The sequence below is a fragment of the Euleptes europaea genome, chromosome 1, assembly GCF_029931775.1.
Source record: "Euleptes europaea isolate rEulEur1 chromosome 1, rEulEur1.hap1, whole genome shotgun sequence".
NCBI classification, from domain to species: domain Eukaryota; kingdom Metazoa; phylum Chordata; class Lepidosauria; order Squamata; family Sphaerodactylidae; genus Euleptes; species Euleptes europaea.
This window is the reverse complement of record NC_079312.1, coordinates 18,523,460-18,551,374: the sequence shown is the minus strand read 5'-3', so window position 1 is coordinate 18,551,374 and position 27,915 is coordinate 18,523,460. Positions and strand designations below refer to the sequence as shown.

General features: G+C 45.0%; 1 protein-coding gene across 1 annotated transcript; it reads left to right on the top strand.

The window, feature by feature from the left end:
* The first annotated feature begins 40 nt into the window (after positions 1-40).
* LOC130472876 (tripartite motif-containing protein 10-like) lies at positions 41-27,915 on the top strand. Its single transcript, XM_056844355.1, has 11 exons — positions 41-159; positions 1,178-1,252; positions 1,865-1,957; positions 9,538-10,015; positions 13,491-13,586; positions 15,765-15,995; positions 19,415-19,437; positions 23,060-23,178; positions 24,284-24,316; positions 27,233-27,526; positions 27,560-27,915. Exons 1-11 carry the CDS (start codon positions 41-43, stop codon positions 27,913-27,915), a joined length of 1,917 nt encoding a protein of 638 aa, XP_056700333.1.

The following is a 27,915-nucleotide window of genomic DNA, read 5'->3' as shown; positions in this document are numbered from 1 at the left end:
TACAGATCTTGCAAGCTGACTCTTCCATCAACTAAACGACATGGCTTCAGACCTATCATCCATAGACATACCATACAAGTGCCCCATCTGCCTGGAAGTGCTGGACTACCCTGTGATCCTGGACTGTGGCCACACTTTCTGTGACGACTGCATCACCGGGTACTGCAAGGCATGGAAAGAGGCGGGGGAACCGCTGGGGTGTCCCTTCTGCTCAGCCGAAATCAAGGACGACGATTTCTGACCCAACTAGCAGTTGGCAAATGTAGTAGGGGAAAAAATTAAACGGTTGACAGGAAAAGGAGATATTTGTTTGAGCCACAGTTCCACCTCTTCTGGAAAGAAGATGACACATTGGTTTGCGAGCGGTCCCCAGAACACAGAGGACACAGAACACTGATCCTGGCACTATAAGTAGGGTTGCCAACCTCCAGGTGGTGAATAAACAAAAAATTTTCACTGATGACTAAATGGAAGCTACGCAAGCAATATATACATCCATGTAACAATAAATAAATGGTAGTTCAAACCACAATTGTGTTATTTTTTATTAAAAAAAACCAAAAATAGGGTACACTATGAAGTTATATTTATATGCTCTTCAAGAATCGTAACTGACTTATATATAGGGTTGCAACCGCTAATACATAAGAGTGCATAAACTACACAAGCCAAAACATAACATCAAGTCTGGCAATAACCATCTTCAAGTACTTGAAGGGCTGTCATATGGAGGATGGTGCTGAGTTGTTTTCTGTTGCCCCAGAAGGTCGGACCAGAACCAACAGGTCAAAATTAAATCAAAAGAGTTTCCGGCTAGACGTCAGGAAGAATTTTCTAACAGAGCGGTTCCTCAGTGGAACAGACTTCCTGAGAAGTGGTAAGTGCTCCTTCCCTGGAGGTTTTTAATCAGAGGCTAGATTACCATCTGTCAGCAACTCTGATTCTGTGACCGTAGGCAGTTCACGAGAGGGAGGGTATCTTGGCCATCTTCTGTGCATGGAGTAGGGGTCATGGGGTGGGGGGTGGGAGGTAGTTGTTAATTTCCTGCATTGTGCAGGGGGTTGGACTAGATGACCCTGGTGGTCCCTTCCAACTCTATGATTCTATAATGAAAATAGAATCAAATGGTAAGGTGCATAAACACGCAACTGATAACCCTATGGGTTCCTTATGTCAGTTCAGTAATCCACGACTGGAAGTTGAAGCGTGCAGCAGAGGTTGAAGCAAGTAACAGTAACGAGAAGGGGTTCTGGTAAAATCCCTTTTCACCGAGGTTTCTTCGGTCGTAATCTCCCCCCCCCCCCAACTATATTTTATTAACAATTTACACACTTTACAAACACTTAACCGTGACATATACACAAACATATAGATTAAGACTTCTTCCAGGGAAATCAGTGAACACTTGTAAATAAGTCAGTAAATTATCACAGATACTAATTTTTAGTATCAATTCTACTTATAATCTACTATTCTTGCATATAAATCATGTTTTTTTCAGTCTACCAATCTTCTAACCTTACAGACAATATCTTATGTTTCTACTTTTGATCTAACTTATCCCCCTATAGTTCTATTGAAAACTCTTCTCCACGGTTTACTACCTATTCTCCCTTGTTTAAAACACTGTCAAATACACGTGTCTTATTTTATACTTTCAGTTGAATGTAGTCAAAATAATTCTTCCATTTCTTTTTAAAGTCATCCATTATTCTCCCTTTCAGCATGTTTAGTCATCACTGCATACTCCGACATTCTTTGCTGCCATCTCTCCAATTCAGAAATATCCTCATTTCCAGACTGTTGCCAAGGTCACTGTTGCTGTGGTCATCTAATTAAATAAGTCCCTGTGGTTCTTTTCCAGGTTCAATTGTTCTATCTCATTTGGTTCTAATCTTCAACTCAAGCCAATGTATAACCCATGCGCTTGCACAAGAATACCTGAAAACACAATCAGGTGAGATAATACAGGTGGTGGCTGGAGATCTCCCATTATTACAACTGATCTCCAGGTGACAGAGATCCGTTCCCCTGGAGAAAATGGCCACTTTGGCAATTGGACTCTATGGCATTGAAGTTCCTTCCCTCTCTAATCCTCACCTCTGGCTCCACCCCCAAAACCTCCCAGTATTTCCCTAATCAGCGCTGGCAACCCTAACTATAAGGTAGGAAGTCTTTTGGGTCCTTGCTGGTGGAAGCCTTCCATTTTCTTGGGCACTTTTCTCCTAATATGGCAGAAAAGGATTGCTCCATTGTATTGGTATCTGAATGTGTGAGCTGTGACTCACAAAAGCTTATACCCTAGAAAATGCAAGACTGTTATAAGGGCTACCCTGACCCAGCTGGCCCAGGCTAGTCTGATCTCATCAGATCTCAGAAGCTAAGCAGCGTGGACCATGGTTAGTATTTGGATGGGAGACCACCAAGGAAGTCCAGGGTTGCTGTGCAGAGGAAGGCAATGGCAAAACACCTCTGTTAGTCTCTTGCCTTGAAAACCCTACGGGATTGCCATATGTCAGCTGTGATTTGACAGTACTTTACACACCCACACTCTAAGGGACAAACTATAGGTGATGCTTCATTTTTCCTGGATAGTTTTGTGTGTGTGTGTGGTAAGTGCCGTCAAGTCGCTTCTGACTCATGGCAACCCTATGAGTGAAAGTCCTCCAAAATGTCCTATCTTTGACAGCCTTGCTCAGATCTTGCAAACTGAGGGCTGTGGCTTCCTTTATATAGTTTTACTTTTATGTAATACAGCTTCAGAAACTGTAATCTGGAGGAGAAGACCTTCCCCACCCTTTCTGGTCCACTACTTTTATCCCCCCACCCCTCCAGCTGACTTTCGTGCCATAAGGGGAAATGCAGAGGGAAGAGTAGGGGGAGGGAAAGATAATTTTAGTGGAGAAATCATCAGAGATGGAAGTCTTAAAAAGCACTCTTATTGGTCTTTGTTGCATTTTGCAAAAGAAAACCATTATGTGGAAAAACAACACCTGACTGAGCGTAATGTAAACCTTAGCCCTTGGAACAGACCCTGTGGAAGTCTTGAAGATCTTGTGTCCCTGGCTGGACGTTGACTGAATCTCTACTAAAAGTCCAAAGCAGCCTTCCTGAAGGATGTGACTGCCTTTCTGACTTTGGTCTCGTTTCCTCTCCCCCCTCTGTCAAGACAGAAGAACCATTTTGACTTTTTGCTACGGTGTTCTCCATTTTGGGTGCCGGGGAATCAGCATTCAGTAGTTTTCCACACAACCTAGCTCATTTCATTCTCATAACACCAGCTGCAGCTTGTTCCATCAACAGGCCTGGCTATCAAGGTCACTGGCTCATACCATCTTAATTAACTGAGAACATCTGTGGGAGGAGGGGAGGGGTGAGATCACTCATCTCCTCTAGGAGCCTTTTTCTGGATCTGACGGGTTTACACCATCTGGAGACTTCTCCCAAACGTCCACTCTGTTTGGGAGTTGAGGGTCACCCGTCCTAGGTTCACTTTTCCATAAGTTTGACTGGGCCTCACAGTAGCTAAACCTCCTTCATACCTTGATTTCAACATGTTACTCTGTTGCCTTGAAGAACATCTTTAGCTTTTAAGATCCAGCTTATCATATAACGATTTAGTAAGTATTAAGTAGCCAGCTAGATTTATTATTTTATTATTGCTATTTGCCAGTTAACTATGTAACTTATATTTTAACTGTTTTCTTGAACTTTTCTATCAATAAAGCTTTTTAAGCTACATTGAGTTCACTGGCCTAACCCAGAGCTGTTTAGTCACTCTGCCAGTAGCAAGACAGGGTCTCTATCTTCATACCCCCTTTCTACATCTTGTAGAAAAGAACTAAATCAGAGAGGAAAAAGACAGTGGCCAAGTTCAATCAACTCTGTGAGTTTGTGGAAGGCGACCCCCCACCCACCCAAGATAAGCAAACTGGGCAGGAGGTGGCTGCCTACGCAATCATGGCTTTGCCTGACTACAGCCTCCTGGCATCTATATGGTCTCTCCTCTTACCACAATTCTTAACACAGCCTTGGTGCTATGAATTAAAGTCTGTACCAGAAGCAAACGGCTCTCAGCACACCCACATTACTGGCTGCCACCAGAACTAACCCCAACACAGCTCTTGTTGTTTGTGCAGTACATCTGTCCAATTGCCAAAGCTGCCATTTTCTCCAGGGGAACTGATTAATGTTGCCTGGAGATCAGTGGTAATAGCAGGAGACCTCCAGCCACCACCTGGAGGTTGGCAACCCTAAAAATAACTGTTCTGTGGGAATAATTCAGCAAAGCTGTGACCTCTTGCAACTTAGATAAGAAACCAGCTGTAAGGAAAGTTATAGCTTGCCTCCCTAGTCCTAACAACAAAAAACTGTGGCCCTGGGCACTTAAGCACATTCCATTCAATTAAGTAGAAATTATGGGCTTGTCACCTGTGAAAGATGGGAAGGATTTGGACTGCAGCCAACCTCCTCCCCACCCATCACTCTTGGCCATCTGGTTAGCAACAGATTTTTGCAATTAATTTAGATTGTCACCCACACTTCTGATTGGTTGATGAGCTCAGACTACTCAGAACCATTTGGGCATGAACTTAGCAAATTTAGCCCATATGGCTATGGAGCCTTGATGCCTAAGTTTTGGTGTCATGATCTATCATTTTGACTCCCAGATTGTCTTATAGGCAGACATGCTATCTGAACCCTTGGAAACTCAAAACTGAGTGGGCTTTGTTGCTGGAGGGGTTGGAGAATGGTAACATCTCAATAACCTGAACTAATATATTTTGTTGTGTGGTTAGCTTTTGAATATTAGCTTTGTTATTTTCTACTCCCTCACTGTCTCACATTATTAAATTTTAATAAATCTCTTTAATCACATTTCTTGTGGTGTTTTTGTCTTCAGGTTGGCTTACCCACAGCTGCAACCATACAACCCCTGCCACCAATATTTGCTCTTTCAGCAGTGGTTATAACGCTATGCTCTAATTCAGGGCTTCTTAAACTTTTTCCACTCACGACCCCTTTCCGCCCAAGAAATTTTTACGGAACCTTGGGTATATAAAATAGGCATAAAAATCAAACATTTACTGATAATAAATCATAAAGAAATTTATTTTAAAACAATTCTTTAGTATACATATAAATTCCAGAAACCTTTTACTGTTGCCAAATTTTTGCAACCCCCACATTCAGTTACATGACCCAAGAAGCTTTGCTCTAATCAGCCCCTTGTATTACAAATCATTTTCCCCATTTTCACTGACTTCCTTCACCGTGTATACTGTTTTATTCCATTAATCAGCTCCTTGCATGCTTTGAACATCCTGCCTGTTTTTTGACCCAGTCATTTGCTTTATGGAGTATCAATATTTTGGGGAGAAGTGAATCTAAATATCTGTGCCCTATGATTGAACTTTAGCCAATTTGGTGGGAAATGCCAACTGCCCATCAAAATACATCCACTGAGAGACAGATTGGTGTAGTGGATGGAGTGTCAGGCTAGGATCCTGGGCAGCCCAGGTTTGAATCCCCACTCTATCATGGAAGCTCTCTGGGTGACCTTGGCCCAGCCACACTCTCAGCCTAATCTACCTCACAGGGTTGTTGTTGTGAGAAAATGGAGTGGGGAGGGTCTATGTTCTAAATTGCTTGGGTTCCCGTGAAAAGAAAAGTGGGATATAGACACAAGTGGAACCCAACAGAACCCTATGTAGATCCCTCTCCTAAATTATTTTTCCCAGTTGGAGAATTGGGTTGTGTCATTCAAGTCAATAAATGACTACACCTTTGTGGCTTGGCAAGCAATTATTTGAAATTCCTTCAAAAAGAAATCATTCCAGGTAGAGTTCTCAAGGTAACATACATTTATCATAAACCCAACAACTTTACAGCCACTGTAATGGCTGAATCATAATTTCTAAAACACAGCAACATTCATAGAAACAGAATGTTCTGTGCCCTTCAGAAAAAGGCACTCAGAACAAAGGCACATCTAGGCAAACAGTGCCAAGTAACCCAAAGAAAAGAAAAAGTCCAAAATGTCATCTTGAAGAAGTGAAGGGCTTTTTATTCCAAGGATTGCCAGCCTCCAGGTACTAGCTGGAGATCACCTGCTATTACAACTGATCTCCAACTGATAGAAATTAGTTCACCTGGAGAAAATGGCTGCTTTGGCAATTGGACTCTATGGCATTGAAGTCCCCTCCCCAAATCTGGCACTACAGTAGGCTACGGCAGTGGACACTGGGAAAGAGGGCAAAGGGGGAGTAGAGCTGCAGGGCCTCGCGTCTGTAAGGCTGTGTGTCTCTCCCCTTTTCATATTGGCATGCCAGGTGGCAGTCTGGAGAGTCACTCTCTTCCTTACAAATTATAAGGAGGTGATGCAGCTGCAGCTTCCTCAACTATTCCTTCCTGACCAGTGTCATTTTGCTCCCCACCTGGTGCAGTGAGCAGGACTCCAGGAGTGCCGCACGGTAAGAGGGTGGGGGGTGAAGGAAAAGACCAAGCAAGGAAGAGGAAGGGGAGGCCCATTTCTCCATTGGCAAAGGTTCGTTTTCAGTTGGTCCTTATACAGGTATGATGCTGCTGCTACTTTGGGATTTAAAAAGTTTTGCCATCTCTCTTCCTCCCCCATATTTTTTTAGCAATGTAGGCTAGATCAGCAATGACACCCCTGAGCAAATGCGTCTCAAGACACACACACCCCACTTCCTGCCTAAGTAGCTTTGTGGGCAAAGAACTGTAGAATCATAGAGTTGGAAGGGACCACCAGGGTCATCTAGTCCAACCCCCTGCACAATGCAGGAAATAAACAACTACCTCCCCCCCATCCCCAGTGACCCCAACCCTCCACCTGCCATGCAGGATCCCACAATCAAAGCACTCCCAACAGATGGCCATCCTGCCTTTGTATTGTCCTGGTTGCTGACAGGCAATCATATCCTGTTTGGGGCTTGACATTTGTGAGGGTCTAGAATGGCTGCAGATCCTCAATGTGAAGCTATTCATCCTTTTGCATGAGTCCTAAAGTAGACGTGCTGTACTTGTTTGCATTTGGTTCAATCCTTGGTTTATGGCCTGCCCTCTAATTAGGGGGGAAGGAGCTGTCCAAGGCAGACTGCACCTGCAGAGCCCCTTCCAGTGGGTTGGGTTGCAATTACCTATACAATCACAGTTGTATAACAGGACGGGAGGGAAGGCAGCATGGTATGTCTTGATCTCACGCGATCTCAGAAGAGAAGCAGGGTCAATACTTGGATGGGAGACTACCAAGGAAGCCTTTGCAGAGAAAGGCAATGGAAAACCACCTCTGCCTCTCCCTTGCCTAGAAAGCCCCATTGCTGGGGTCACCCACAAGTCAGCTGTGATTTGACAACACTTTACACACACATATGTAACAGGAGGGGGTTGCGTCTATGTAGGGAGCAGGCCTAGCTATATCACAGTGCCATCCTCAGTACTGATTAGAGCTGAGTAGGATTCTGAGTAGACCTGCTTAGGATTGCACAGTCCCTCTGTTGAAACAAACAAAAAAAGAGTCTCGTCATCCTTAAGACTAATGGATGTATTATGCCACAATCTTTCATAGACTGCAGCCCCCTTCTTAAAATGCATGAAGGGTTCTCTCTCTCTCGAAGACTCTCCAACACACACATACAGACATGAAATCCAAGAAGTAAGCTGCTCTGTGGGGAGTGGACATGTTCATGGAGGATAGGGCTACCCATGGCTACTAGTCATAATGAATACTAGTCATGATGCATACCTATTATCTCCATGATCAGAGGAGCACACCTATTAAATTAGGTACTGTGGAACACAGGCAGGATAATGCTGCTGCAGTCGTCTTGTTTGTGGGCTTCCTAGAGGCACTTGGTTGGGCACTGTGTGAACAGATTGCTGGACTTGATGGGCCTTGGTCTGATCCAGCATGGCTTTCCTTATGTTCTTAAGTTAAGTATTGGTTATGATGTTTGTATGGAAAGACTATTTGAAATATTGGACCTTGATACAGTTTGGATTCATTAATGTGTAACCTACTCTAGGAGAAATTGCCTTTCCCTTCAAAGGCTGTTGCTGATTCCTGTGTTTGCTGACTTGTGATGTGAGCTGAAATAACCTTTCCAGCTCTCACTTTCTGAAGGAAAGCCTGCTGCAGAAAAACGACTGTGGGGGAGCCGGCTGCTCAAATCTGCCCTACTGTGGAGAATGAGGAGTGACAAATCCCAAACAAGGAAGAGGCTGCTTTGTGTGTCCCACAGAGCCAAGCCTTGATTTCAGCTTGAGACAACCAGCAGGTAATTCTGGAATAATGGTTGAGCAGCCACAACATGAGTGGGTTTAGGACAAGGGGACTCAATTTCAGCCTTTAATGGCTGAGTCTGGAGCCCCTTCCTTACATCCTTCTGTCCTTACAGTTTTATATGTTTAAGAGCATTTAATTGTTGATTTGTATATAAATTATTATTTCACCGCAGTAGTTTGATATGATTGTTTAAGGTAAAGGTCCCCTGTGCAAGCACCGGGTCATTCCTGACCCATGGGGTGACGTCACATCCTGACGTTTCCAAGGCAGACTATGTTTGTGGGGTGGTTTGCCAGTGCCTTCCCCAGTCGTCTTCGATATGATTGTTGGAGTAATTATAAATTGTTAGAATTATACAGTATTTTGGGTTCACTTCCTATTTTGCAGGGTATTTGTTAGGGATGTTGATTGCAACTTCCGAATAATCTGATTGCAGGCTAACCATCATGCTGTTTGGGCTTGGCAAGGTTGCCAGTTGGCCCAGAGAATTCAATATTTTCACTGACTGTAAATTTCACATCAGAGTCACATCAGAGAGCACATTACATTACATTAGAGCAGGGGTGTTGAACTCATTTGTTAGGAGGGCCGGATATGACATTAATGTCACTTGGTTGGGCCGGGTCATGTGCACACAAATAAATAAATAAATACGAAAGAAAGAAAGAAAAGGAGGGAGGGAGAGAAGGAAAGAACGAAAGGGAGGAAGGGAGAGAGAGAAAGAAAGCAAGAAAAGAAGGGAGGGAGACAGAGAAAGAAAGACTGGAAAACAGCCTCCCCCTTTACCTCCGGCCGCACTAGTGGCCCGGCGCTCGGGCAAAAGCCTCCCCCCTGAACCTCGCCAGCAGCCCCGTGGCCCGGCACGACAGGGCAAAAGCCTTCCCCGCTCCTTCCCCGGCCACACATGGGAATCGGGAAGCCCAGAAGGAGGGGGGAAAGGGGGGACTAGGTGCCTTGGCTCTGCAGACCAGATAAAAGCCCTCCGGGTGCCGGATCTGGCCCAGAGGCCACATGTTTGACACCCCTGCATTAGAGCCTCTACAATAGATAATTTTTTCCAACAGGAGAGACTGTATTTGTTTGTTTGTTTGTTTAAAGATGTGTATGCCAACCCTCAACCATCAGACAACCGAGGCAGTAGATAACATACATAGCCTCTACAATGAAATACAGTCTATTTCAAAATAAAATTTAACATAGCAACAGACTAAAATTCCAACCCTTCTCTCTAGCTCATTCATCTTACAGATCTTACAAGCTGCCTTTCCTGTCATCCAAGCCACTCAGAATCCACCCCCCATGGCCTCAGCCACACCATTCATAGGTGTGCAAAAAGAAGTTACTTGCCCCATCTGCCTGGAGTTTCTGACAGACCCTGTGGTTCTGGATTGTGGGCACAGTTTTTGTCGGGGCTGCATCACCGACTATTGTAAAAAATGGAAAGACCTGGGGGATTTGAAGTGTCCTGTCTGCGGATGCAAGATCGAGGAAGGGGATTTCCGTCCAAACTGGATACTGGTAAACGTACTTGAAGAAATTAAACGGTTGGCACTAAGTTCAGGAAAAGGAGATATTTGCTCTATACACAAAGAAGAACTCCACCTCTTCTGTGAAGACGATGAAAAATTGGTGTGTTTTCTTTGTGAGCGATCCCCAGAACACAGAGGACACAAAATACTCCTCCTGGAAAAGGCTGTTCAGCAATATAAGGTAGAAACTCATGTGGATACTTACTTGGGAAGCATTTCCTCCCAGTTTTGCAGGATAAGGGCTCTCCCTCCAGGGCCGATACTTTCACCTTTAAGGAGGTAACAAGATGCCAGTTGTGAGGTTTTCTCCTTTTTATAGTGAGTGTCTGGGCCATACTGAGAACAGAATTAAGACCAACCCACTCTTTTTGTTTCATCAAGATCATTTTATTATCACATTTTATTATCACAAGTTATAAAGGTATTCATCGGTTCTTGTAGGTTATCTGGGTTGTGTGACCGTGGTCTTGGTTTTCCAGGTTGTGAGACCGTGGTCTTGGTATCGGTCACACAACCCGGATAACCTACAAGAACCGATGAACTCTGACCGTGAAAGCCTTCAACAATATTATAAAGGTATTAATTACTCTGTTGAGTATAGTGTACTCTTTCATGCTAATCGTTGCAAAGGAGCAGGAAACGGCAACAAAAAAACACAAAGGCCATTAACGCATGGCCATAATCGAATTTATTTGTCCCTGGTGTATCTCACGTTTTATGTTCCCGCATTCAAAAAATTGAACGCACGGGGACATAAAACAGGGACAAACAAATTCGGCTGCTTTCCCCACCAGGTAGAAGTCACTGCCCGGCCCTGGCCAGGAAAGCAGCGGCGGCACCTTTTCCTCCCCCACCCCAGCCCCCCTCTCCCCCACCCCTGGCCAGCGTTTGAAGCTCACCTCCAAGCAGCCTGCTGCCTGGATCCCCGCTGTCAGAGGGGAAGTGGCGGCAGCCCCTTCCGGCGCGCCAGGTCTGCACACTTCCCGCCACCACAAACCTTCAGCAGGCAGGCTGCTCGGAGGTGAGCTTCAAACGCCGGTGGGGGGGGGGCGGCATGGGGAGAGGGGGAGAGAGAGGGGGGAGTGGGGGCTAGGGGAGGAACAGGTGCCGCCGCTGCTGCTCTCTCCGCCGGGGCCGGGTAGTGTCTTCCTCCCGGCAGGAAAGGAGCCGCCGCCACTGGTGCCGGGGCCCAGAAGTCTCGGTGGGGAGTCGATCCGGGTGCCCAGCACTCACGGGCGAGCTCCTTCCTCTATTGCGCGACTTTCATTTAAGTCGCAATAACAGAGGAATTAGTTCTCACGGGAATGTAGCAAAAGGCAGAGGGGTCAACGCACGCTTGTGGAAAACACGTGCGTGGGGACCTTGCCAATTCGCTGCGTTCCCGGGAGAAAAGAGGGAGAAAGCACCCATGCTTTAACAGCCAAAGATTCATTAGAGCCAACATAAACTTTTAGAGGAGGAAACGGAGGAGGAGGGAATAGAACGAAAAGAGTGCATAAAAATGGTGGGGGGAGAAAGCCACTCATTAGACTGGGGTAGTCATCTCCTGACATGCATGCCAAACTGCCATAACATTTTGCTTGATACATATGGCTGGTTCTTCACAAAATCATTTGAGGTGAACCCTTGAAGCATTAGCAGTGGTCTAGACCTTATCTTGCTCACAGTGTGTCTGTCCAAATTCTGGCCAGGGCTGAGTGGTATAGCATCTGCTTGGCATACAAAAGTAACCTGGTACAGGCCCTGGTTTTTATATGCCGACTTTCCCTACCAGTTAATGAAGAATCAAACTGACTTACAATCACCTTCCCCTCCCCACAACAGACACCCTGTGAGGTAGGTGGGGCTGAGAGAGCTCTAACAGAGCTGTGGCCAACCCCAGGTCACCCAGCTGGCTTCATGTGTAGGAGTGGGGAAACAAGTCCAATTCACCTGGTTAGCCTCCACCTCTCACATGAAGGAGTGGGGAATCAAACCTGGTTCTCCAGATCAGAGTCCACCACTCCAAACCTCCACTGTTAACCACCACACCACGCTGGTATAGTCTTCATAAGTGGGCTGTGACTTGTTGGCAAAAATTAATAAATAATTAACTGTTTCTAACTTGCTCTGATATATTAGGTATCATATATGTGTGTAAAGTGCCGTCAAGTCTCAGCCAACTTATGCTGACCCCTTATGGGGTTTTCAAGGCAAGCAACTAACAGAGGTGGTTTGCCATTTCCTTCCTCTTCACAACAACCCTGGCATTCCTTAGTGGTCTCCCATCCAATTACTAACCAGGGCTAACCCTGCTTAGCTTCTGAGATTTGATGACATAATAGGTATCATACCAACCTGCAAACATGGTGAAACTTTTTTTTAATGTGATGTGTCCTGTGGTGCTCCCCCCGGTTGGGCCCACCACCCATCCATCTGCTATTGTGGGAGGTCAGCCATGAGATCCCCAGACCTCAGAAAGGGGAGAGAAGGAGGTTTGTACCACTTGGTTCCTCTTTCTCTCCTGGGCTTCTGCTTTCACAGCCCTGGAGCAGAGCTTCCTTCCTGGCCTCTTGTGGGACCTGACTTTTATGGCGTGGGTTTAGTCCTACTATTGATCAGAGTTGTGGGGACCTGTCCTTGGGGGTCAGCCACTGGGAGGTCTGCTTGGTGATGGCAACATGAGACCCCAAGTTCTTGAGGGTCACTCACTGGCTGGGGACTATTTATTGCGTTAGGGCTGAAACGTGTCCAAGCGTTCCTTGGCCCTTCCATCAGTCCTGCTCCCATCAGATCAGGTGGATTCCCTGGCCAGGTCTCATGGCTTGGTTGCAAGAACATTCTCAAGGAGGGTGGTGGCCTCTTTCAACCCCTTGGGCTTGCTATAGGCCATCCAGTACTGGGCCCCGGGTGAAGATTTGTAGGGGTTATTCCAGGACAACCTGGTCTACTATGTTCTTCTTCCCATTGGAGAGGGCTTTAGCCAGAGGAAGGCCATATCTTAGAGGGCTGCCACCAGGGCCCATGGCTGGTCTCTTCTCCTAAAGGCAAATTCTGGAACTTCTGGCTATATGGTGATATTTCATACTGGTCTAGGATAGCGGTCTTCACTGTGTCCAAGGTGGCACTTTCTTCCTTACACAGCGCCTTGAGTGCTCCTTGGGCTTTCCCTATCAAGTAGGGCCCCAGCATAAAAGCCGCTGTTCTTTTGGCCACTGAACTGCTTCTATCAACCTCTTGACTGTTTCCCAAAATGCATCAATGTTGTCTTCTGGTCTCAACTTAGTCAGCTGAAACCAGGGGGCCCTTCTGGAGCTGGGGCAAGCCTGCACCATCCAGTAAAGGGATTGTAGCAGCACACCCTCTCTCTGAGGCCCTTGGAAGGAAACATGGAGCCAGAGAAAAGGGACTAAAAACCCCCTACACACACACCTTTTTTAGTGGCAAAAGCAAGGTGGGAGTGAAACCAGAAGTTCCTTCTTCGTTGAAGTGCCGAGTGAACAAGCACTGAGTTTCCCTGATATAATCTATTAGTCTGGTCACACAGCAGTGAATACAGCACTTCTTGGGCATACTGTGTAGGTAGGACCTGTATTTATTGGGAGACTAGTTTTCATGAGTGTATATAGGAAGCCTTTTAAAAAGAAACATATCCAGAAAGTTTGCTTTCTCCTCAGGATCAGATCCGTGGATACCTGGAGACTGTGAAGAATGACAGAAAGAAAATTCTGGCATATAAAGAAGATGCTGAAAAGGAAAGCCAAGACTTGCTTGTAAGAGTCACACTTACTGGGAAGTAGGGCTGTGCATTTTCCCCCCAGTAAATTTTGGGTTCAGGTTAAACAGGCCCAATTTTTTTCAGGAAACCCAAAATAAGCCAAATACCCATATTGGTAAATGGGTATTTCAGCTTTTTTCTGGGTTTCCTGAAAAAATTCAGGTCCATTATAGTCTATGGGAACTTTTGTTTCAAGGAGCTCTTGTGGGGGGAGACATTTTTCAAGGTAGAGTTACCAAATTTTCAAAGTAGTTGCAAGGGACTCTTCTTGTATGAATCCCAAAGTTTGGTAAGGTTTGGGACAGAGGGTCCAATTTTATGGGGCCCTCATGAGGCCCCAATGTAAACAATGTAATCTTACAATGCTTTCCTATGGAGAATGGGGATGACCCCTTTGTGGGCCCATAAAATTGGATACCTGTCCCAAACTTTACCAAACTTCAAGGTTCATGCAAGGAGAGCCCCTTACAGCTACCTTGAAAATTTGTTAACCCTACCTTGAAAAATGCCCCCCCCACCCAAGCTCAAATAAATTCACATAGGGAAAAGCCTTGGGAAAGCTGAATCTGAAAAAGCCTATTTGGCTTCTTCAGCAATCGGCTATCTGGTTTAGGCTTTATTCTCTGTTTCAATATTCAGCCCAAAACAAACCCCTAAAAAGCCGGAATGTATTTTTTCAGGTTTATTTTCAGGTCATTAAACCTGATACGCACAGCCCTATTGAACAAGAACTGAAAGTAATATATTGGAAATTATAATATAAACTGAAGGAGCCATGAAGCAGCCCTGCTCCTTATCTTATATACTAATAGTGAAGTCAGCCAAATCTTTGGATACGTAAATCCGGTGATTGGAGCTGTGAACAGGCAAGACAGATCTTTCTACAAACCCAAAAAAAAATACCCTAAGTTTGCAGAAAAATGTGAAATCTAAAAAAATACACTGGGGTTTTGTTTTTGTTTTTAAAAAACCCAATTGATAAAAGGAGCTCCCGTAGCTTTAACAAACAGATTCCCTCAGTGGCTGTTGCTAGGCAACCACAGCATTCCAAGGCTTGGTTCTGTTGGTAAAAGGCAGGGGGAGGGGGCAGGCCCCTTGCCAGGCCTATTTTAGCCTTTGGAGGTGGACTCATTGGGGCCAAACCTGGTTAGATGAGCTCCAGGCTGGGAAATTCCTGGAGATTTTGTAGTGGACTCTGAGGAGGGCAGGGTTTGGGGAGGGGAAAGTCCTCAGCCATAGTGTCCACGTTCCAAAGCAGCCATTTTCTCCAGGGGGAAGATCTATTTCATTTGGAATTCAGTTGTAATTCTGGGAGATCTCCAGGTCCCTGGAGGTTGGCATCCCTAGGCCTGGCAGCAACCTCTGGATGACTTGATACCACCCAACTGGGATACGCAGGTTCAAATCCCCATCTTACTATGGAAGTTCACTGGGTGATTTTGGACCAGTCACAAACTTTCAGCCTAGCCTACCTCACAGGGTTATTGTGCAGATAAAAAAAGAGAGGAGAATAATGTAAGCTGCTTTGTTTCCCAATATGAAGAAAGGTGGGGTAAAAATGAAGTAAGTGAATAAAAAGTATAGCTGAAGATTGGAGGTAGATAAAAGGTTTGTTGGTGAATGGCTGAGAAGGCAGGGAAAGAGGAAATAGTGTGGGGAGGTAAGAGAGCAATGGGCCAAGAGGATCAGCAGGAGTCAGGCAGCCGCAGCCTTGCATCAGGCCCTCCCTTTTTCTGAGCCATTTGGAATCAGCCCAGTCTGCCCCTGCCCCAGCATCAGGCTCACAGTTTTACCCATCCTCCAGCAGTGGCTGTTTCAAGGCAGGGAGCCATCTTCCAACTGAAAAGTCCTGTGGGCAACAGCCCTGCCCATTGTCCTGTAACCCAGAGTAAGAGCCAGGAAATATATTGGTAGGCACCATGTTGTGTAAGATTCCTCAGAAGAACTGCAGGGAGTGTGTTAGAGCCACCTGGAGTGAGAATCATTACTTTAGCCCATGGACACTCGTAAATCTTGAGGAAACTGTCTGCATACAATGTTGATATGATGTCTGGGAACAGTTAGAAGTAGATTTCCTACATGACAAGACCATCTGAGGACTTAAGTATATTCCTGATATTGGTCTCCTTTTCTCTATCTCCCCCGCTACCTTTTTTTCTTCTTCTTCTTGTAGGAAAAAACTGGATCAGAGAGGGAAAAGACAGTGGCTGAATTCAATCGATTACACCAGTTTCTTGAAAAACAAGAGAAATTTCTGCTGGCCCAGCTGGAGGAGGCAGAGAAGGAGATTGAAATAAAAAAGAATGAATATATGGCCAAACTCTCTGAGGAACTTGACTTTCTGGAATGTCTCATCAAGGACATGGAGGAGAAAAGTCAGCAGCCAGCCCATCAACTCCTGCAGGTGAGATGTGAGCAGAAACAGGCCAGGGTTAGGGTTGTTGGCAGAGTGTCTACGCAGAAATCAGGACACTGAACTGATCAAAGAGGGTTTTTTTAAACCTTTATATAGGGAACTAAAACTTTATAGCTGGGGTCCACAACCTTTTTGAGCCTTTGGGGTTCTGGCACAAGGTGGTGGGTGCAACCACAAAATGGCCTCTGCAGGAGGCGGAGCCAACCACAGAATGTCAGGCAGTGAGGTTATGCATTAACTTAACATTAACTCTAGGGCTGTCGATTCGGTTCATTCCGAACCGAAAAACCGCCGAATTTCTCCCGATTCGGCGGTTTCCGGTTCGGGACAAACCGAATTTTAAAAAGTAGGGAAACGGGGGAGCCGAATTCCCCGACTTTGGGGTGTTCAGCAAGCAAATTCGTGGTTCGGCTCCCCCCCCCGCGCCTTCACGGGGCTTCCCTGAAGGCGCGCGGGGGGCCCTTTAAACAGATTTGTGCCTCCCGGCCAGGAGGCACAAATCTGTTCCACGCCCCCCCACGCTCCTTCAGGGAGCTTCCCTGAAGGCGCTTGGGGGCCCCTTTAAACAGATCTCCCAGCTGGGAGGCGCAGATCTGTTTAAAGAGCCCCCTGAGCGCCTTCAGGGAAGCCCCCTGAAGGCACGCAGGGGGCCAAATTTTCCCCCGAACTCCGGATCTCGCCCGAATTTCGGGGATCCGAAGCAGGGGAGTTCGGACTTCAGCACGGCCTGAATTTAAAAGGGCCAAATTTTGCCGAAGCTGAACCATACCGATTTTTTTTTCAACAGCCCTAATTAACGCTTCAGCGTTTCAGGCAAAAGATTTGTTCGACAAAATGCCATTAAAATGAACATACTTTTTTTTAAAAAAAAATTTTTTTTGCATATACACACAGCTTACCTTCAGTCACTCAGTGAAGATCCTTGTGCTGTGTTGGCCGGTGCTCCCAAAACAACATTCTGCTCAGCTAAACAGATCTGCAATGTGTGATCAGAAGCCCTCCTGTGCAAAAGCCCCATCTGGCCCTGCCCACTTTCTAAAAACACTTGGCGGGCGCCATGGCATCCATGGGCACCACATTGAGGACTCCAGCTGTATAGGAAATACCAGTGTTAACCTGCATAGTTTCCAAACTAAACCTGTATTGCGAGAGGGATCTTTTAAATCTTATACAGGGAATAGCACTTCCAGGAAAAACTATCTTGGACACCAGGTTATATGATTTTATGGGATTTTATTGGTACATAAACTTTGACAAGAATTTTACCTTCTGTTAATTTCATGAGAAATTTTCCACAACGCACCCCAGCACAGAGAAATTCCCAGAGAATACAGTTTAACTTAACCTAGATTAACCTAACCTAGATTAAAATAGTAACCTCAGAAATTCCCAAAGAATACAATTTAATCTAACCTAGATTAACCTAACCTAGATTAAAACAGTAATGGTGGGGGTGGGACCAGTAATCTCACCAGTCCACCAGGATTGGGCAGCAAAGAGCACACAAAATTGGTCAAGAGGTTGTTCATTTGGACAGGGCTTTCCCTCCAGCAAGTTGTTCTCCTTAAAATGAGTGCCTGAAAGAGAGAATGCAGGAGATTTGTTATCCTCTCCACTGGAGTCCCCTCACTTTTACACTTTATTCAGCTTAATTTAGGGTTGCCAGCTCCCTCTTCACCACTGGCGGGAGATTTTTGGGGCGGAGCCTGAGGAGGGCAGGGTTTGGGGAGGGGAGGGGCTTCAATCCCATAGAGTCCAATTTCCAAAGCGGCTATTTTTCTCCAGGTAAACTGATCTCTATCGGCTGGAGATCAGTTGAATTAGCAGGAGATCTCCTGCTACTACCTGGCAGTTGGCAACCCTAGTTTAACTGCTGATTCTTCTAAACTAATCAGGATTATACAATTTATCATTTCTACCAATTTGCAGACAGGGTATTTTCACAAATATGTTGGCAAAAATTGTCATGTGGTCATCTAAAAATTATGTGAAAACATACACGCCCTTTCTTGATTTTCCCTGGTCAGAAAGTCCCAGCATTTCTGGGTCAGGTCATCCTAAACTATAACCATTCCTGGACCACTTCTGCTTCTGGCTCAACACTGCTGACATGTCCTATCTCCTGACAGAACCCATTTTAGAATGAAATCTTTTGTGACAGTCACCCCCTCTTTCCCTTTATAGTTCCCCCCAAAAGACATCCCTTTAGGGATTTCTGGCTACTAACAGTAATGGATACAGTAATGTGTATATGGCACAGGTGTGTAAAGACACATGACATAGATTGGTATAGCATAGTTACATACAAGCATAACATTAAAATGTACTGTAGAAAAAGAAAGATTTCAAATGGGCAGGAAGCATGCAACAAAGAGGGTGAGGAAAGGTTGAAGGAGTTCGGTATGTTTAGCCTGGGGAGGAGACAACCTAGAGGTGATATGAGAACCATCTTCAAGTACATGAAGGGCTGACATATAGAGAATGGTGCAGAGTTGTTTTCTGTTACCCCAAAAGGTCGGACCAGAACCAACGGGTTGAAATTAAATCAAAAGAGTTTCCGGCTAACATTAGGAAGAACTTTCTGACAGCTAGTTGTTGTTGTTGGGGGCTTTTTAATACACCAACTTTCTCTACCACCTAAGGCAGAATCAAACTGGCTTACAATTACCTTCCCTTCCCCTCCCCACAACAGACATCCTGTGAGGTAGGTGCGGCTGAGTGTGACTAGCCCAAGGTCACCCAGCTGGCTTTGTGTGCAGGAGTGGGGAAACAAATCCAGTTCACCAGATTAGCCTCCACCGCTCGTGTGGAGGAGTGGGGAATCAAACCCTGTTGTCCAGATCAGAGTCCACCACTCCAAACCACCGCTCTTAACCACTACACCACGCTGGCTCCAGTTAGACTGGTTCCTCAGTGGAATAGGCTTCCTCGGGAGGTGGTGGGCTCTCCTTCTTTGGAGATTTTTAAGCAGAGGCTAGATGGTCATCTGGAAGCAATGCTGATTCTGTGAACTTAGGCAGATCGTGAGAGGGAGAGCAGGAAGGGTTGTGTCAGTGTTTGGCTCTCGTGGCCCTTTCTTACATGCCCAGGATAATGCCAATTGCCACTTTGGAGTCAGGAAGCCATTTTCCTCCAGGCCTGATTAGCCAGGGACCCTGGAGGGTTTTTGTTGCCAACTTCTGGGTGTGGAGCAGGGGTCACTGGGAGTGTGGGGGGGGGTAGTTTTGAACTTTCTGCATTGTGCAGAGGGTTGGACTAAATGACCCTGTTGGTCCCTTCCAATTCTGTGTTTGGCAGACCCCAAGGGAGGCTGCATCACACTCTGGGATCTCAAGTGTCTTCCTAGTATGATTTGTGATAGCCACTGTGTTCCATCTTTTTTCTTTCTTTCATTCTTCTCCCTCTAGGATGTCAGAAGCACCTTGCAAAGGTAAGTTGATCCAATTCCTTTGCCTTCATGATGCTGGGAAGGATCTGGATAGTATGAGAAGAATGTGGCTCTGAAGTTCCAGAGCCTCCTGTATTTTACAAACATATTCATAACCCACTCACCCCATTCTCACCCCAACTATCACTGCCCAAGAATGGTCCCTGTCTCCTTGGCAACTCATGATCAAGGCTCTTCCCTGTTTGTTCTATGATGTATTAATATACTCTGCCATCATTCCTAAAAGATTACTAAGACAACTCAAAGTCTTAACAGCTGTTTGGTCCTACAAAACAAAATACAGTAACAAATATCCCCATCCTAAAATCCAACATGAAAGGATTTAGGATTATGACCAAGCTATCTACCAGCATAACTCAAAATTACACTGGACCAGGGTAACTCCAAGTTATACCAGTAGTAAACCAAGCCTGTGCTGCACTGGTGGAATTATTACACCGGTGTAGATCTGGGTGGTGTTATGGACAGGACATGGATGGAATGGGATTTTTTTCCCTAAACTGTCCCAGCAACAGGTCTTTGCCTGATTTTGGAATAACAGTCCATCAACAAATACCCTGGTGTAACCCATGGAGCAGGTGTGTCAAACATAGGGGCCGAGGGCCGGATCTAGCCCCATGAAAGCTCTTATCCGGCCCACAAGCCAGCCAAGGCAGCCCTCCCCCAACTCTCAGTCTGGGCTGGCGAGGCATAGCCCAGCCCAACCAAGTGACGCTTATGTCATATCCAGCCCTCGTAACAATTGGGTTCAACACCCCTGCCATAGAGGATCACGCAAGAAAAAAAACCCAAAGGGCCTCCCTGTCTGCAAGCCCTGGCACAGCTTAGTATGCCAACTAAGTCTGAACCCATTTTCCCTGGCATCCAATCACAGCCCCTTCAGACCCTTAGTCTATCGTGGTCAGTATTATCTACTTAGACTGGTAGTGACTATGGTATTGATTAGAGGTCTTTCCCATCAACTACTACCTATTCGTTTTTTTAAATGGAGATGCCAGGGATTGAAGCCAGGATGTTCTGCATGCAAGGAAATGCTCTACGATGGAGCCATGGCCCCTCCCATCGTATAATCATATAAATCTCAGGCAAGACACACAGACCTCAGATGCTAAGTCATGTGGCATGGAGCTATATTCCTCTAGCCCCGTGGTGGCGAACCTGTTGGATATTGAGGCCCATGGAATCGTGATTGTGGTTAGAAAGAGTCAGGTCAGAGCACACAATAAAACAGAGTCAAAGACTTTCTCTTAATCAAACAAAAATCCTTTACTTTCCTAAACAGGGTAGGTTACATGGGATGAAAACAAATAACAATCTTTACTATCTAGTTCCCTATCAAACTTGCTAGAGATTCTAGCAGGTACTATGGCTTAAATCTCTCTGTTTGTGTCCCATCTCAAGGGAGCTGAAACAAGCATCTTGCGAGATTCAAACTGTTACTGCCCATTCTGCCCTAAACTTTTACAACCTTAACAAAGGAACAGGACAATAAAACAATTCTGACTTCGTGACTTTCTGCATGTTTGCAATGGGTATTTGCTAGCCAATAGATTACTGACATCTGTTATTTCATCATCATCTTGAGACTATCTAAACTGTTGATATAAACAAGTTAACCCTTTAACTGCCTTGACAGAAATGGAACTCGCATCGAATACCCAACAAAACCTACGGCACGCGTGCCAGATTGGGCACTCAGAGCCCTCTTTGTGGGCACGCATGCCATTGCCCCAGCACAGTGTTCGCCTGAGTTTGTTACTAGAAAGCCAGAGGGACGTGGGGCTGGGCTGCTCCCCTCCCCCTCTCCACGCACACCTGAGGGCATTTCTCACATCACCCGCCCCTCTGCCCAGCAGCCCAATGGGAGCACTTCCTCCCTCCCCTGTCTGGGGTAAGGCGTGTCAAGGAAATGCCCCCCCCCCAATTCCTTGTTGCTGAAAAATCTTTGGTCCAGGCCTTTGGCCTGGCTGGGGAAATCAAACTGCAAGACATTCCAGGATGCGGCTCAATTAACATTGGTAAAATATGCAATTGCTTCCCCCATCCGCCGGACCACTTGTTGTCATAGTAACAAATGGTCCTGCAATTAACTCTGATCCTGCCTCAGGGAACCCCAGGTGATCTGCTCTGTAAGCATTTGTCACCTTGGTGTTTTCTGTTGCAAGCCGGATGTCATCAATCTTTGGTCAGTTGGCATCTCTGGAATCTCAGTGAGGTTTGAACTCCCCCCCCCCCACCTGAGATCCTGGAAAATAAAAGAGGAACACACACAACTGTGCGTGTGGTGGTCTGGACATGCGGACAGCATGTCGGAGACCATCAATCCATCTGATTCCTGGGGCAGGGATATGCCAAACGGAACTCTTGGAACATTTATTGAATGCTGAACAAGTGGAACTCCTTGCCACAGGATGTGGTGATGTGCATCATCGCTTTTGGAACGGGTAACGTTTTTGTAACTTGCTACGCTTTTGCCAAACTCTTGAACCTCAGAATCCTACTGTGTAGCCAGCTGCTTAAAAGCTTTGTTGTTTTGATTTGCTTTTGCTTGCCCGCTGGAGGCTTATCTGTAAGAACGTCACACAAAATTAATTTTTATATGATCTCAAAGGTAAACCACAGAATTGCTTCTCCAATCCTATTGGAAAAGAAGTGCATGCAGAATTTAACATAGCTGTGAGTGTTCATAAAATACAGCATGATGCAGCCATCCAACTAGGATACTGCTGGCTTAATAAAAAAAAAATGCAATCTTGCACAGTATTACTATTGTTGACAGTATTTATATTTCACTTTTCTAACTGCTCCCTGTCCCTAAGGGGCTCACAATGTAAAAAGAAGCAAAAGAACACCAGCAGACAGCCACCAGAAAAGACACTGCTGAGGTGCGGAGGACCGGTTACTCTCCCTCTGCTCAATAAAAGAGGAACAGCCACTTACCCAGCATGTAAACCCTGTGGAACTCCTTGCCACAGGATGTGGTGATGGCATCTGGCCTAGATGCCTTTAAGACGGGATTGGACTAATTTCTGGAGGAAAAGTCCATCACGGGTTACTAGCCCTAATGGGTATGTGCTACCTCCTTATTATAGATGTGGGCCACTGTGAGATACAGGAGCTGGACTAGATTGTTCAAAAGCATGTCAAATGCAAACTTTTACCTTTCCATAAAAAGTTGTTTGTATCATTGAAAACTCTGTTATTGTGTTTTTCTTTTAAGACAAAAGATGTTAATATATGAGTTGTTTTTTCTAAACTAAAACCTCAGTATTCAAGTTAAATTGCCATGTTGGCACTTGGCGATAAATAAGTGGGTTTTGGGTTGCAGTTTGGGCACTCAGTCTCTAAAAGGTTCGCCATCACTGCTCTAGCCCGTGCTGTGAGCACTTAGAGAACAAGAGCATGCACTCTGGCAATGGGAAATGTACCTAAAGGTCACCAATCATCATAGACAGGCCAACCGGGAGAACAAACACAGTTGTCATACTGTGGCTTCTCTAGCTTTTCAGCTGTGCATTGTCTGAATTCTGTAATTCTCCCCATTTTGCTCCTCTCAGGAATTCTGGTTCTGATGGATGATGAATTAACATTGTTTTTTTGCCAGGTATGAGAAGACAGAGGAGTTTCAGAATCCAATGGCTTTCTCTTATGAGCTGAAATGGAAAGTCTGGGACTTTGGTGATCTCGCTTCCTGTCTGGACGTTGTCATGAAGCTATTTAAAGGTAATGAAGAATGGTTAAAAGGATTTGATACAGTATGTTACATTAATCCAGAAATGTGAATTGTGGGTTCTAGGTCACTCATGAATTCCAGCTCAGAAATGAAGTCTCTACAAATTTTTTTAATTGTCCCAAGTAATAAGATAGGCAAGTGTCAATTTTCCAAATTAGTTGTTTTTTGTCAAGGGCTTTCACGGTCAGAGTCCATTGGTTCTTGTAGGTTATCCGGGCTGTGTGACCGTGATCTTGGTATTTTCTTTCCTGACGTTACCCCAGCAGCTGTGGCAGGCATCTTCAGAGGAGTAACACTGAAGGACAGAGTCTCTTAACACTGAAGGACAGTGAGAGACACTGTCCTTCAGTGTTACTTCTCTGAAGATGCCTGCCACAGCAGCTGGTGAAATGTCAGGAAAGAAAATACCAAGACCACGGTCACACAGCCCAGATAACCTACAAGAACCTAGTTGTTTTTTGTCTTTGTTTTCTAAATTCCGTAGACTCCATAATTGGGGGTGTTGAAATAAAATCAGGAGAAAGCAAATTTAGATATTTGATAGGTGCCTGCCTGCCCCAGATAGAATAATAGAATCATAGAGTTGGAAGGGACCATCAGGGTCATCTAGTCCAACCCACTGCACAATGCAGGAAATTCACAGTTACCTCCCCCCATCCCCAGTGACCCCTACTCCATGCCCAGAAGATGGCCAAGATGCCCTCCCTCTCATGATCTGCCTAAGGTCATAGAATCAACTTTGCTGACAGATGGCCATCTAGCCTCTGCTTAAACACCTCCAAGGAAAGAGAGCTTACCACCTCCCGAGGAAGCCTGTTCCACTGAGGAACTGCTGTAAGTGTTAGAAAGTTCTTCCTAATATTTAGAAGAAAACTCTTTTGATTTAATTTCATCCCGTTGGTTCTGGTCCAACCTTCTGGTTCTGGTCCGACTCAGCTTTACAGAGGTAATAAAACTACATAACAACAGATAACCTGCATATATATAATTAAATCTGTCTTAGTGTCTATAATTTTGTTCATTGCTATTCTTGTTACATGATTTACTGTGCTCAAAATGATATGATGCTGAATCTCAGTTGCTTTGCTTTTTCAGATACTCTGGCATCTGAACTTCAGCTACAGAAAGGTACATTTTGAATACTGTGAAAATTCACAGGAAGGAGGAGGCCTTGTCAGAAAGTGGCCTGCTTGTGTTTCATTGAGATTTAACAGTTCTGTCCTAGGAATAATATATTAGTTAATCATGAACAGTGAAGAAGATTGAGCAATAGCTGGTTTTTACAATAACTCTTTTACCTAAGAATATCAGAAGAGCCTTGCTGGATCAGTCACAGATTCATTTATTTAAGCATCCTGTTTTCAGCAATGGCTACCCAGATGTAGGCATGAAAGTAACATCCCTCCTCTAGTTTTTGTCCCTAACATCGGTCTGTGGTAGACATAACTCATCTATAATAATAAAGGGATACGGTCTATTTATCCATACATCCTTTTGTGGCAGGCATAATTCATCAGAAAATAAAGCTAGGTGTTTGAAAACTGTCCACCAGCCTCAGGGTAGTGGTGGGAGATGCAGTGCCAGTGGACAAGTTTACATCGGGACAACAAAACACAGCATACAAACAAGGATAAAAGAACATGATACTGCAGACTTGGCCAACCTGAGAAATCAGCAGTGGCTGAACATGGACTGACACAAACAGGACACAGGGTCTTATTCCAAGACACTGAAAGACTGGACAATTCTACCAACTATTTTGTCAGATTGCACAGAGAAGCCATTGAAATTCATAAACATCAGAACAACTTTAACAGAAGAGAGTTTAAGAATGAATAAGGCTTGGCTTCCTGTCCTGAAAACCTCCAGACTAACAAAGACTACAGTCCACAATAGCCATGCAGATTAGCTTTGGATTCCACATGTTAACAGATCACTTCAGGATACAATGGTTCCATATTAACATACCACACCCTCATTAGCACATTATCTTGATACTTACAGGACAATGATTAGAACATTACCCTTGATACTTTTTGCAGGGCAATGATTCAGCTCAAACCCAATCCCTTTCTGACTATATATTACTCTTCCTACACACTTGACACTGAGAGACACTGTCCTTCAGTGTTGCTCCTCTGAAGATGCCTGCCACAGCTGCTGGCGAAACGTCAGGAAAGAAAATACCAAGACCACGGTCACACAGCCCGGATAACCTACAAGAACCAATGAACTCTGACCATGAAAGCCTTCGACAATATTTTAATCCTAGATCTAATATTCATTTTGACAGTATTTACTTTGCCCCATAAAAACAAGTTTAAAGTTGCCCATCTGTCCAAATCCAAAGTAATATCTTATAAAATGTCAGAACTTTTTAAAACTCCAAGATGCATCGAAGTAGATTTGTATGACTGAAGATCCATCTGGAGATGAGTGCTGGGGAAGTACTTGATAAAAGTCCATTTATAAGGGCCGCTGAAATGAATTTGATTTGCCCCATCTTATTAAGTGCTTCATCTTGTAACAACAAGTAATAAAAACCTTGGGGTGCTATCAGGCACCGGAAGGAAGTCGGGCAGAACCAATAGAGAAGGAGAGATAGGATCACATAACCTATCTGCTGTGACAGACTACAATCCCCTGAATGCAATACTTTAAAGAGCGACTGTCTAATTTCACACATCCAAGCTACCTATTTACAGCTGGGGCAGTGTGTGTGTGTAAAGTGCTGTCAAGTCTCAGACGACTTATGGCAACCCAATAGTGTACCCTTAATAATCCATGATATCAGGTTCAACATGGGGTCTTCCACATCTCATTTTCCTCACTTGCTTCAATTTTTTTTCTTTTCTGCATGTGTTTTGCTCCCTCTAGTGGTTGATTCGATATTACATTGCTGTATGTCCAATGCCCCCAAACATAGGTCATTTATGCATGGTCGCTTTAACCTCCTTTATTCCCTGTTTCAGCCAGGAACAAATTTTTCTGTATGCACATTACCTCATTCCTTGTCGGCTCAACCCTGTTTCAACGCAAAATGAACCTGGCTTTTCCCATTCCTCTTCTGGCCCGAATTAAACCGTTTATCCCGGCTCATTCCAGAATCACTGAGCAAGCGTAAAACTTTCTCAGGTTGAGCTTCGCCCCACCCTTTTCCAAACCCCTCTTCAAGGCAGCATGCAGATAGCCAAACAGGGGAAGCACAGAAGATTGGCTTCTCTCACAGCCAATCTTCAATCACAGCAGTGTATAAAAAGGCAGGGATTCAAGTGCTTCCTGCTACCTCGGAGCTCTTTCTGAGCAAAAGAAAGGCTTTTTTAAAACAAGGCTTGGATTTCTCCCCCCCCCCACTTTCAGATTGCTCAGTTTTTTTGTTTTTTGTTCTTAAAATGCTTTTTTATGCGGCAATTGGGTTTGGGGGGAAAGAAATCTTCTCTTGCAAGGTAAGCCAATTACAGAGCAGCATTTAAAGGGGTGGGTTTATTTGAACTTGGGAGATTGCTTTTCTGTATTCATGCCTCCATTAGCACACAGTTTCGTCCCTGATCATTCCAGCCAGTGCATACAGTTTTCCCCAACCTGGGTTACTTTGGTCCTGGCTGAAACGGGGAATAAAGGATGTTAAAGTGACCATGCATAAATGACCATAGTTTGTACCCAGAGTTCAACGCCCGAGTGTGTTGTTGAATATGGGAAGAAAGTGCCTCTGAAAGTGTGCAGAGTGTCTTTCCTCTGCCACTGCATTCTCCTGCCTTCCCACACACTGGGGCATCCACAATATAGCAGTTCATACAGAAAGTTTGGAGAGAGGCTATTTTTTATGTCTGCTTTGGCTTCAGCTTTTTTGTTATACTCATAAATAGTGAACAAAAAGAAAAAGACAAATAAAATTACCAAAACAAGGTAAGAAGAATTTAAGAGTTGAGTTTTTACTGGGATAATTGCATGATGTGTTGTGAACTCTTTAGCTGAAAGTCAGGAAGTGAATTTATCTCCCAGCTGATTCTGTTTCTCCTCTGCCTCCTCATTTCTCCCCAACAGCAAAAGTGTCTCTGGATCCAGACACAGCCCATCCTGAACTCATCCTATCTGCGGATTGGGAAGCCGTGTCCCGAGGAGGTGAACCGCAGCATGTGCGCAACAATCCTGAGAGATTTGACCAATTTGGTGTTGTGCTGGGGAATGAGGAATTCAGAGCAGGCCGACATTTCTGGGAAGTCATTGTGGGAAATGAGGAACGATGGGCTGTGGGGGTGGCCAGAAAGTCTGTGAAGAGGAAGGGATGGATCACCATTAGTCCTGAGGCAGGGATCTGGGCGGTGGGAAGGTGGGAAGGTAGATATTGGGTTTCCATAATGTACTCAAGAGAAGAGTTCGAGTGTTTCCAAGACACTCTGACTTCCTTTAATCCTGAGGGAAAGATCTGGTATCTCATTCACCCTCGTTCGAATCCCCTGACTCTTACAGGGGAGCTGAAGAAGATCCGAATCTCCCTGAACTATAGTGGGGGACGAGTGACCTTTTCTGATGCTGACAGAGCAACCCATCTCTACACTTTCTCAGAAAACTCTTTCTCTGGAGAGACCCTTCTTCCCTTCTTTTATGTACATGGCAAAGCCCACCTCAAGCTGCAAAGGGAGCCAACACAGGCCTGGAGAAAACCTTCACAGCAGCCGCCAATCAAAGGTGTGGAGCCTAGCAGACTGCACAGCACAGAAATGTAA

What these genes read in the sequence shown, in the direction of transcription:
- LOC130472876 (XM_056844355.1), top strand. Translation starts at nt 41, where the DNA reads ATGGCTTCAGACCTATCATCCATAGACATACCATACAAGTGCCCCATC. An exon ending in TGTGACGACTGCATCACCGG is followed by an intron (nt 160 to 1,177) that starts GTACTGCAAGGC and finishes TCCTTATGTCAG; the next exon opens with TTCAGTAATCCACGACTGGA. An exon ending in GTCAGAAGCACCTTGCAAAG is followed by an intron (nt 19,438 to 23,059) that starts GTAAGTTGATCC and finishes TTTTTTTGCCAG; the next exon opens with GTATGAGAAGACAGAGGAGT.